This window comes from Pipra filicauda, unplaced genomic scaffold (assembly GCF_003945595.2).
Source record: "Pipra filicauda isolate LSUMZ 115617 unplaced genomic scaffold, ASM394559v2 scaffold12_size5214236_pilon, whole genome shotgun sequence".
NCBI lineage: Eukaryota > Metazoa > Chordata > Aves > Passeriformes > Pipridae > Pipra > Pipra filicauda.
The window spans coordinates 1,736,687-1,749,575 of record NW_024103763.1 but is presented as its reverse complement, the minus strand read 5'-3'; the positions used below and the strand labels follow the sequence as shown (position 1 = coordinate 1,749,575).

At 38.2% G+C, this 12,889-nt stretch overlaps 1 protein-coding gene across 2 annotated transcripts in view; it reads left to right on the top strand.

Annotated features, from left to right (window-relative positions):
* Positions 1 to 12,889, top strand: part of PHEX (phosphate regulating endopeptidase homolog X-linked) — a 99,558-nt gene that overhangs the window by 71,060 nt on the left and 15,609 nt on the right. For both annotated transcript variants that reach the window (XM_039391435.1, XM_027731134.2), the window contains one exon: positions 4,058 to 4,116. In XM_039391435.1, coding sequence (XP_039247369.1) covers positions 4,058 to 4,116 — 59 coding nt within the window. The remainder of the gene's footprint in view (positions 1 to 4,057; positions 4,117 to 12,889) is intronic.

Sequence of the window (12,889 nt, the reverse complement as noted above, 5' to 3'; positions counted from 1 at the left end):
GCAGCCATGAAAAACACTGAATAGGCTGTTGTCTGTTGGAGAGACGCTGCTGGAGAGCTCAGAAATTGTGTGGGTGGGACCTGCCCTGGAGAGGAGAGGCTGGAAAGGAGTCTCTCCTGGAACCTTGTCCTGGTCTTTGAACCTTGTTTTAAACAGTGAAGTGGCACTGAAGGCTGGGCCCGGCTTTACCATCCCAGTTTCTTGCCCAGCCCTAAGGGAGACAGATGGCAGCCTGGTCTGGGATGCTAGTCTTCTGTTTCTACATGAGAAAATGTATAAACCAGATTAACAATGAGAACAGGAAATACACTTTTGAAAGTCACCTTGAAGGTTGCCTCCCATTTAGAAGGTTTTTTTAATAGTACTTTCTTGGGAAAACATTTTCCATCATTCAGCAACTCTGTACAGCTTTTCACTGCTAACCAGCTTAAGCGCTGTACTTTCACAAATTCATTTTCTTTATGATTTTTTTTTAATTTCTTACTTCAGATGTTGAACAGCAAACTGAGTGATTTCTTCTAATTCAAAAAGTTGAGAAAACAAATTGCAACTTACCTTTGTGCTTTACAGAAAATTAAATAGTTTAATAAGCTTTTTCCTGTAATGTAAATGTTCCCAGTTGCCTCTCTTCATGACTGGCAATGTACCGCTCTACTTTTAAATCAGAAAGGAAAATATCATGGAGAAAACTGTAGCCTAAAGAAACCCAAACTAAGAGAGTATCTGCCTCACTTGCTATTTCAGTGTAGGTTTCAGATTATATTTCTACAAGAGAAGTCTCAAAATTGTTGAATCTGCAGCATTAGGTTTTGACCACTACAGTAGTTAATAGGTAATGCTACAGGACATCATTCAAAGCTGTTCCTTTTTCACATGCTTATAGCAAATGAAAACAACAAACAATTCTAGACTTTTTAATTTGTTTACTTTGTAATTAAGAAGAGCTTGGAATGTGTTATGCCTGTCTCTTTTTTTCTATCCTTCTGTTAGTAGATAAACTGCACTGAAATTCTAACCAGACCTAGAGTAAATGCCCAGGCAACCTGACATCAAACAGAAATGAGAGAGATACTTCTAAAATTGCTTCACCTTAAAATTTAACAGCAATAGCTATTTATTACATACCTTCACATGGAAATTTGGTGTGTTATTAGTTAAGGTCTGTCACTGAAGGCTCAGTCTTTTCAAGCAGCTCAGTGAAAGAGGATAATAGATGAGAAGTGAAGTTCTTCTGCTAATCTGAATGGAAGCATTCTTGGTTATTTCTACTCTTTTGTGGAAAATACTTCCTAAATCTTTCTGAGAGTGGCTCATAATGGTACAACAAAATGCTGGAATGGAAATATGCTCCTTTCAGAGTGTTAGATATGAAATTAAGCTCTATACTCTGCTTGCAACTAGAGAACTCTTGTTCTTTCTGTATAGCTCCTAAGTCTCTTTTTCCTCGCTGCTTAAAAATACAAGAATTTCATACAGGGTCATTTTTGAGACCTTGTTATGAAAGAGCAACTTAGGAAGAACTTAGTTCAGTTTTACAATGAGAAAATCAAGGCTGCTCTTGGTCTTTGGCTCATACTAAGCTCAGGAAACAGGATGGGCTCTGTTAATGTTGTGGTAGATCATGAAGAAAGAAGCTGTCTCGGGATGGGGATGCTGTGATATGTCTTAGTAGGTAGTCTACAAGCTCCAAGTCTGTGAATTTACAGGTATGAAAGTATGGCCAGAGGATGGTGTGATGTCTTCCCTCAGTAACTGTGGACCAAATGTCAACAGCATTCACTGTTGTTCTTGGGCAAATTGAGGTGTTCCTGTGGTGACAAGTACATGTGTCACTAGCTCCTCACTCAATAAAAATGGGTGCAAACATGTCCTGTTAGAGAGGTGTCACTTGTTGATGAAAAGCTCTTTGACCACTGCTTGTGGTGGTTCCTGCCTTCAACTAGCTGTGGTAAGCCCCCAGGGCTGCAGCAGCAAAGAGGATGGGGAGAAGAGCAAAGCACATTAGTGTGTTTTGAAGTATCTGTTATCTGTCTCAAGCCCTTGATTCTCTAACTGGAAATGAAAGGCTAAGAAGAATTTGCAAAAAGGGAGGATTTGCTGTTCCAGAAGCCTTTTTCATGCTTAAAACTTGCTGTTTGTGAGAACGGAAAGGCTATTGTAGGTAGAACAAGCCAACAGGGTGAGGTGGAAGTCAGAACACTATGTGTCTTTGATCAAACTTACAGTAACATGTAAATTAAAGTGTTGAGTGTTTCAGGTGGATCCTTTTCAGATTGTTTCTCTCCTTGTCAGAAATGGGGCAGTCCCCCAGACCTACTGCAAAGCCTGGAGAACAGGTCCCAGAGCATATGTGGCAGGCTTGCATCCTTCAAAACAGTTCAGCTAATTGCTGCTTTGAGCAAACATGACATTGAAATGTAGTTGATTAAACCTCCTAATTTTTTTTCTTTATCCCCTCACCATACACATTCTTCCTTCAATTTTCCATTATCTCATTACATTACCTCTAACATTTAATCTCCTTATTATGGAAAAAACCAGAAAACACACCAGAAAGCAACCTCCCCCTTTTCCTCCCATTCACAGTCTCCTAATAAACAAACCAGGGAGAGTTATCTGTGGCAATTAGAGCCTATAATGTGATGGATGGTTAAGATATGTACATGATAGCATTGTTGTTGCCTTCATCGATTAGTTTTTCTATTTGATGCATTGTAAAATAAGCTGCTCGGCTTGAAGAATAAGAGAAGCAGTTAAATTTATTGGTAAAACACAAAATGCTGCCATTTTAAAACTCTTCCCTTTGTTACATGGTTTACGTGAGGACATTAGTTGTCAGAAAAAGAGTCAGGATCTACAGATGACTCATTTATTTGATAGTGCTATTTTAAAACACAGATTGTGTACATGATTGTTACTGATATCACACATTTTACATGTTCTTGTAGATCTTCCTTCGTCTTACTCCTTGTTTTGCAGCTCCTATCTCTTCTCTTTGAAAGAAATTTTCCAAAGCAAGTATATTGCATTCATGTAGCTTTACGAAACTTTGGAGTAATGCATTGCTAAAGATGTTCCTGTTTAGAGATTTACTGGACTCACTTCTAATTTATTATGAATTAACCACTAATTCTCATCATCTTTATTACTTTTATCTCAGTTCTTCCTTACAAAATCATAAGGTGAAATCTTGGGCTCACTGAACTCAGGCTTTCATCTGAGGTGATTTGGATCTTGCTGAAGTCAGTTGAGATTTTCCAGTCTGTGGTTGAAGCCACTGTCAATATATATGAGCTTAAGCTAAGGAGATTCTCAAATCCTATTTGCCATTCATAGAATCATAGAATATTCTGAGTTGGAAGGGACCCACAAGGATCATCGAAGTCCAATACTATTCAAATCTAGGTTTTCCTCCAGTATGTATGAGAAATCAAACTACGGGAAGAAATGCTTTGCATTAGGTTTATTTGTTTAGGAGCACACTGATGGCCATGTTCATTGTGTAGGGCACAGAACACGAAACTGTTCATTTCGAATTTACATTCCCAGAAAGTACCAGCTTGTGTTGCTGGCATAAACCTAATTGTTCAAGTAGTTGTTCAGCAAAGCCTCTGAAACCACTACACTTGTTTCAAAATGCTCTCTAATTTCAACAGGGAGTTTCTCCACACATGATTAAAATCCACCCAAGAGAGTTTTCACAGCTGCTGTCAGTGTGGCAGCCTCTGCTGCCTGAACTTCAGTTCATCAGCACGGCAGACCTCTCAAGCACAATGATCACCTAGAAATTAAACAGATTAGGTAATAGAAAGCTTAAGAATCGCTCCAGTTGAGCATTCATTGACTGTACGCACTTAAACTCAGTGAACAGTAGATTTCCATGTTCTAGATAGTGTAGGTAGCATGTGTTGAAGTGGAGGAATACTTAAGCTTTAATGTATTCTAGATCCTTAATATTTTTAATTCCTTCTACTGAGTTCAATTTTTATCTTTACTCCTTTTATTTATAGACATGAGTAAGTGTACTGACAGATATATTCTTTTGCTCTTACTACAGGTGGTTTACAAGCCCAACTACTGTAAATGCTTTTTATAGTGCATCTACCAACCAGATCAGTGAGTATCTGATTTCTGAGCCTAATTATAAAGTGCCTGTTTGGGATTGTATGTATCGAGCGTCAGATAATAGCTGTACCATTTTTGTTGTTTGTGACTGAAAATTAAAAGTTCAAACGTGGTAATTCAGCTGTGAGACTTAAGTGAGAGGATAGTTCTGTAAAACTTAGGGCTCTCACGGATTTGAACTCCTGTTGCTCGATGTCAGCTGAGTTGCAGTGACTATGTGTGTGTGCTCTGTCCATTGCAAATGATAGCTTAAATCACTTTTGTGAAGGCTTAGATTTTCTGTCTTCCATTTTCTGTAACAAAAACATGTGTACACATACCTCCATAAATATACAGTGATAGCAATTCTGACCTCTAGTATTGATAGATATGTAGCAATAAATGACTAGAGGAGACTGTGATATAGACTAGAAAACCTAAGAAGAGGTGTCCAGTGGATTTGTTCAATATATGCAAGCACAAAGAGTGGTATCTGTAGCTAACTTAAAATTCTTACCTTTATAGTTTGATGAAATTATTTTGTGTGTACATTACTATCTTATTCTAATTTTAGTTACTGGTTGTTTTAGATAGCATAAATTCAGGTGTGGAAACATATAAGGTAAAAGAGTTGAGTTCTTAAAATACGTGTATGGATTTGGATGTTCATTTCTGTTTGCTTTAATGTGACTTTGCATTGCAAATTTCTAATGGGCTTTAAAATTCTATACCAGTATTTCAGTGTACAACAGAGTCACCTTTACCCTGGCACTTCTCTTTGCTCTTATTAGCTTTGGATGTTGAATCAGCCTTCTTGTTCTATGCCATCAGGGTCTGGAAGCTGGCTGCCATCTTCTCTGTGATCTTGGTCCCCAGAGACAGGACTATCAAAAATTGCTGGGTGACTCCCCCTTTTTCTCCTGGATCTCTTTTGGTAGCAGAGAAGTAGTTTTTGAAAGGCACAAAATTAATATATCACACTGAAGAAGTTACAGCAGGGGACTGACAATCTGAGTCTGCTGGTATCTGCTTCTACCAATTTTTGTAAACAATGTTGCCTTCAGACCACTCACTTAAATTCTTTCGTGTCTAAGTGACCTCATTTGTAAAGTGTGTATAATAATTAGGCAGCTCTTTTGATTAAAATTATTTCTAGGTTTAGATAGCTCTGCCTTAACTAGAGGCCTGCCATCATTAAGCAGTCACATTTTTGCTGATCATCTGAGGGAGCACTTGAGGCTCCCCTGAGCCGGTCACAGCTCTGAGGTGCCCGTGAAGCACGACAGCTGCTCTTCCTGAGGAACTCAGCACCAGACACCACTGATGCTGGAGATGCATCGTGTGAGTGGAGAGGAAGCCCAGTCAGCACGAAATGAGAACCATCACTGTTACAGCTTCTTTAACATTGTATTCTTTCAAGTTGCAGCAGTGCTCCGCTCTCAGCTTCTCTGCCATGGCACATTAGAGAAAACTGTAATGAGAGGCTGGGGTCACTGAAAATTTCACACTCACTGTGTCTAACAGTGTCAGGAGGCAGAGAGTTTTCAAATGTAACCCACCACTCGTGGGTGTAGAGGCAATTGTATTTTCTGTCGTAACTGCTGACCTTCTTGTTCTGCTAGCACATGACCTGGAAGCTTGGACAGTGCTATTCACAGCCCTTTTACGACTGTTTCAAAGAGGAAAAGGTTTAATGTGGATCTTTCTGAGCAAAACCCTCTCCTACCAGAGAGAGAGGTCCAAATGTAATCATACCCTAAAAACGATGTGCAACAAGAGGGAAGAGTCATAGAAAGGCACAGCACAGTCTTTCACTGCTGGCTGGTGTGTTTTTATTGGGGAAGAGGCCCTGTGAGATGTGGGAGGAACATTCTCAGGTCTGAAGTTGCTGATAAATATTTGACACATCACTACTGTGTTTCCATTAATGCTGCTGGGAAAGAATGGCTCTGCTGGAGAATGAAGTTTGCAAGCCTATGCACACTCGTATTGCCTGATATATTTGCTGGGTAAATCTCACTGGGCAAATCTCACATTCAGCAGTTCCTACCTTACTGCTTTGCAGCTGTGTTTTCAGTACTAATCCATACAAAGTTCAGAGGGACTGGTCACACGCTACAAAAGCTGTAGCATTTTAAAGGCCTAGTTAAACAACAGAAAAAAAAAGTTCTATTAACCAGAATAATTTGAGAATAAGAATTAAGCATGAGCTCTACCAAATGAAATTTATAGTTGTCATATAGCAAGCCCACAAAGATTTTGAGGACCAACTTTATAAGAGCATAAGAACTAATAATAGGACCTTCTTTCAAATACACTGAAAGAGGAAAGTTTCTAAGACATAAAAGTAAGATAATTCATTGCATTGGAAGAGTTTGTGAACTTCTAATCCTGGAGCTTTTTCTTACGAGAGGTAAGTCCCAGAAAGTGTTTAAAATCTAGTGTCAATGGAAGGCACTGTAGAAGAAATTCATACAATGAACTGTGACAAATATAAGGACCAGATAATATTCTCCCAGGTATTTCAAAGGAACTTAGACATGACATTGATGAACAACCTGCTTTGATGATAGCTTATCACTTATAGTGGCCTCAGCACAGGAAGAATAGGTATGGCAAGTGTCAAATCCTTTTTTTTTCCAAAAAGAATTCATGGGGATCTGCATAAAAAGTCATTTTCTACCCCTATATGAAGGAATCTGGTCGTGACTACAACATGATTGAATAGACAGAATGAATAAGCATGTGATATAAGGGTGAAGAGTGAATGTGACTATGTGAGTTGCTTTTTGCTTTTTCTTTTAGAAAAAAATCATGCTTTCTTAGTCTACTAGAGTTTTTTTGAAATTTAGAATCCAAGTAAGTATGCTTGATATACTATGTTTATTTCCATAGAACACTTTTGATGAAGTTCTTTTCCAGTGCTATTACCTGGATGTTGTCATGGGACAACAAAGAAAAGTCCTTTCATAAATTAACAGCTGGATTTTAATGTGTTCAAGGCTCATCTATTTTTGCTTTTTGTAAGTGTGTTTTCTAAGGGGAATTTGAGAAATAAGAATTTTAAAATACATAATAGAATTTGATTATGGAAAACAGTGTTTCTACATTGACTGGAAAACACTTGGTTCCAAAAGTTGATTCTAAAAATTAAGACCATTTAGTTTGAAAATGGAAATGTGCTGTGTGATAATGTCAGCATAATCACAGCAACTCCCAACTTCTTTAGTCACTGAAGGCTTTGTGAAAGGGTTTAGAGGAAAAACAATATCAGTGCCTTAACCCATGGATTCTGAAAAGGAGCGATCATCAGGTACCTGCAGAGGTGGAGAGGAATGCGGAGGTCCTGATCACTTCTGAACTTTAGGCAGATGCTTCTGCTTTCAGAGCTCAGAGCACAGGAAGGTCTGTGACACACTCCTGATGGATCACAAATTCTTCTGTCTCTGTAGTCTGTATCACTGACATAAGCATTAAAAAATCACCACAATCTCCATACAAGTCCATTTGATCTTCATATACATGCAATCTGTTAGTGTTCTTAATTTGACCACTTGGCTACTCAATTATTGGAAGAAAAGGCCTTTTTTCACTAGAAGTGAAAATTAATAGAAAATAGAAGCTAGATTATTTGGGAAAATATTTAGATTTGTGAGAATACAGCAAACCTAATGTATGCAGTACATGTACTGAATTTTGCTGCACTTTAGTGGACACAGCTTTATGTTTGCTATTGCTTTATTTAATTTTCATTACTAAACTGTTGATAGCTTGAATGACCAAAAATTCTGTGAATATCTCCAAAGAATAAATAAGGAAAAATAAGTACCTGTATCTAAGTAAGATGTCCTGCAAAGAGCAGAGTTTAAAAATATGGTACATATAATTTATCTTATTACAAGTTTAATCCTGATGTTCTCTTTACATGAGTTCTATTTATTTATTTCCTCTTTTTCCATAATTCAAAGTGACTTAGATTAATTACTATGCATGTTTCTAATGGTTGTTAACAACTTTTCAATCCTAGTTTGGATAATTTTTCAATTTTCTGTTCATTTGCTCATCAATTTCTACTCAATTATAGGTACTTAATAGGGACAACAGGTATGTGTCATTGCTTTTAGAGTCTCAAATTGTATCTAAGTACACTTCATATAATCTAAGCAGCATGAATACTATCTTTTTAATTATCATAATTGGAACACCAAAAACACATTCCTAAAGGATTAGTTTATTTTAATGCACTCTAGAGCAGTCAACAAATATGTGCTGAAAATAGACATAAGTGATGATCAAAGTATGCTAGCATACTTCTGTTCAAGAAAAGGTTTTATTTCATTACAGTACTAAAATATTGCCCCTTGAATATGTTAGGGATAGAAGGGAGCTGTTAATCAGACATTTGTTATGTTTATTTTTTTTTTCCCATACTTATGTTTCTAGAATATATAAGAAAGAAAGTGTAACATTTATGGGTTGTGAACAGTAATGAAAAGGAGATGTACAGTGAACTGAGACAAATATAAGCAACACACGAGGTGTAAGTTTGAATAGATGTATTGGATAATTAACTAATGTTGATATTATCTCTGTAAGTTTATATCCATGCTCCTTCTAAGTCATTTGTGCTGGTACTGCAGTTCTCTAGTGAAAGTCAAGAGGCCTCTTTAGAGAGTGGCTTCATTACATGTTACAGGAAGGAGATATAATCTACAACAGAATTTAAAAATTGCATTCAAATTAGCATCCATAGAGAAAACCAGAGATGAGAGCTCATATTAGCCAGTAAGTATCATCTTTACAGGAAGCATTAGGCAGATATTGATGCTGGCAGCTTGCTGATGCTGTGACTTGCAAAGGAGAACTCTTATCTTGCCAGGAGGCAGGGGAGTGTTGGCAAACAGCACACGGTGCCGTGGCCAGGGGAGGACAAGGGGCCTGCACACAGAGGCACTTTCTCTTCCCTTAAGAACCACACTAATTGGAAGGTTATTGATGAAGTAGTTTCAAGTGTGCCGTTAGTTTCCAGGAGGTTAATGAACATAACGGATTTGAACTGAACACTTTCCGAGCCCTGTTATTAAGTAAGCTTTAAATGTTCTTAAGTGAGCCCTCATTTTCAATTTTCTCTATTTACTAATGACCACTATTCTCTTTTATTTAATTATGGTCACAGGTGAGATGACACATGATCCTTACATCCATTCTTTATTTTTTCACCCTAAAATTCTTATCTATGAATGTATAAAATAGAAGAACTTTTTCTTTTTCCTATTTCACCCCTCTCCCAGGGAATCTAGTCAGGTTTTTTCCCTCAGAAAATAAAGATTAAAATTTCTTGAAAAAAACAGATGTTTTCACAAGTTTTCTAGTCTCTTAGCACAGAGTATTCATTGGCCTCTCACAAACCACCTCATGTTTCTCCTCATGTTTGCCCCACTGAGTTTGGGAAATACTGGGTTCTCTGCTTTTCATGAGCAGCAAAAAGCCTCTTGTCAGGTGAAGTAGAAACTGAGCCAAGAATTAAACCAGAGGCTGCTGAGTCCTTTGCTTTAAGATCATCACTTCCCTTTACCTCTTTAATGAATTTATTCACTACTCTTCATAAAGCTAAGCTTTGTATTCATGCATGGCATGGAACAGTTACTGTGCCTTACACAATTGATATTTTCTATTCCTACACAACTTTTGTTTACTATTCTCCTTGTCCACAGGACAAAACTTGAAATTAAGTGTAGGATTTGAGTCCATGTTATGACAGAGTTTGATCCCTGTCACCTACATATAGATGCTCAAAGCTGTCTGTGATGCTCGATAGTGTCTGATATGTTTTCTCATGTGTGTTGTATCTGAGAGAGAACTTGCAGGAGACCCTTGCCATCAAGACTGACAGCTAGAGGCCAAACAGGATATGCAAATCCATCACTGGGATGAGATTCAGTTGTCCAAATACAAGTCTGTGGAAGCATTTTAAACAAATGTATCCTGCCCTTTGTGCTGTTTTTAGATAACTAACCAGTTCCCTAGCTGTCTTCACCTTTAATTCCGTATGTGAATTCAATATCCTTTGATTACTGACTAGCAGTTAGTCTTCTGCTTGTATCTTATCCCTTTAAAATTCTACATTTCCTTCAGTGATACTTGAAAAAACAAATTACAGCTTTTAAACACATCTGAGAATTGCCAGTACAACAATTGGCAGAGTACCCTGTATATCACACAGTTTAGCACAGCTGTCTGCCCTATCTGTTGCTTACATATGGGATTCACTAGACTGTCAGAAGTTGCTTTAAACAAACCAACCTAATTATTGGAAATTGTAAAGACACTAACTTGGAATAAGGTTTTACTAGATCTTGCCTTGCTCGGTTAAAAACATCTTGCAATATAACTGCATAATGTAACCGAACTATAGCATTTGAATTCATATTTAGATTTGAACTCCAAATTTCCTCATGATATGGCAAGTCATGTGTTTTAAAAACACTCATGTGTTTTTAGTTACATCATCCATTATTAGTCTGCATTGTTTCAGTGAACTGTCAGATCAAATGTGATTGCATGTGAATTAACAGTATTACACTGAGTTTAAGGTTATTCATCTGCAAAATGCGTATAATAATACCACGAAGGTATTCATTATATTCATCAATGGCAGTAAAGCCCCTGTAAAATTGGAAAAAGAAAAGCTTCAAGATTTAAATACATTCTAACAAGCTTTATAGCACCTTGCTGCGGGGAGATGCTGAAAATGATACAATGGATAAAATGAAGCTAGAAACCTTCAATTACATTAAAAGTAGTCTGTGCAGGTAGAGCACTGTCAGAGCTACAGGATCAACATAATTTCAGAGTGAAATATTTGCAGTAAGCCAGAATGTACTCCACTGCTTGAAGTGCCCCTGCATTCCAGAGCAGTAAGATGGGTAAGTTCAACAGTCACTGTCCAAGGGTCCAGACACAGGGCTTTGGAAAGCCAAACCTCCCTGGAGATTAATCTGGCAAGGGATGTGAAGGGCAACAAGAAACATTTCCAGAAGCGTAGCTGTAGCAGCAGAAAGTCTACGGAAAATGTAGTCTCAGTGCTGAATGAGGGCAGAGAACCTGGTAACAAAGGAGATTTACCCTCAGTGGAGGAGGAGTAGATTAGGGAATATTTAAACAGAGTGGGCATACACAAGCCCATGGGCTCTGATAGGGTGCACCTATGAGCTGACTGATGTTGTTGTGATGCCACTCTTGGTAATCTTTGAAAGGCTATGGTGATTAGGAAAGGTTCCTGAGAATTGGAAGAAAGCAAATGTCACTCCTATCTTCAAGAAGGAAGATCTAGGGAATTACAAGCTAGTAAGCCTCACATCAATCTCTGTGTACATGATAAAGTAAATCCTAGATGCAGTTTTCTTGACCAGCTTTCTACAATGAGATTACTAGCTCAGTGGATGTGGAGAGAGATGTGAATGTGATTCGTTCTTTAGCAGGAATATCAGTATTGTCTCCCCTAACATTCTCAAATTCAAGCTGCTGAACAGTGAGCTACTCAAGTGGATAGTCAGGTGGACTGAAAACTGCTTGAACTGATGGGCTTAAAGGGCTGTGATCAGAACATCTGGGCTCTAAAGTGTTGCAATCAGTGGCACAAAGTCCATCTAGCCTGGCTGTGCCACCTTGCCACTGGTAAGATGCATGGATGTAGGGCACCAGTGCAGTTCTATGACAGATGGAACTCAGCTGTCCACAGACCAGTGCTCTTGTGGCACGTGACACCAGTGTCTCTCTCAGAATGATGTCCAATGACATTGCTCCAAAAGTAGGTAGGTTGTAAGAGGGTAGTCAAGGCAGATTCTGCAAGTCCAGGTCCTAATTGTAACAGATAGATTTGTGTGGGGTCTGTAATAAAACAACACTGTTGGTCAGTAATAGCCATTAGTGTAGGCTCTGAGCCTGCACTAGCAATATAGTGCGCAAAGAGAGAGACTTTCAGCCTCTGTCTCTCTTCTGGGGCTGTGTAGAGGGAGAAAGGTGCACTACAGACTAAATTTATGGTGAAATGTTAGCTCAAAGTACATTCCCAGTGCTTGTACCCATTCCTTAAGATGTGAAATCATCTGAAGTCTGTCTGTCTTACTCCTTCAGATCAGTTCTTAGCTTGCTTGAACTCCAGTGGCATATAAATAATCCCATTAGTATTTATTGCAAATGCAGCCTAGTATGAGCTCTCTGAATTTTGTCATTAATGCTTTTAGGTGCAATATGCCAAGCAAAAAAGAAACAGACTTCACAAGGGAATTGCTTAAATTGAGGAATTCAAACCAGCACAAAATAAGAAACTGTCAGGTGATCTATCTCCTATTAAAATTTCAAGGACTTTCTGGGTCTAGGACACTGTTATCCTTGCTCCCTCCAAGGATGATGCAGTTGATGCTTGCCTGAGGGAGACATTGCATAAAAAGGGATGCCATGTGTTGCCAAATCCAAATTTGTTCTTTCTAGTTTTGTGATAGTGGACAAGACTGTCCCTCATTTAGTGCTACTAACCTCTGGAGAACAAAACCCCTTTGCTATAACAGCTGCCAAAGAATTAGTTTCAAAACTAGATAATTATTTTTCTTAAAAAAAACCAAAAACCTCTCGGGAGTAATATATTCCAGTTTCCTGAACTTTTCTGGGATGTGTATTAAATTATACTGGCTTCTCATTCTGCTTTAGCCTGAAAATAATTCCTAAGCTTCCTTTAGTGCAATCAAACTGCAGAGGTGTTTCACGTAGATACCTAGAAGCAGGA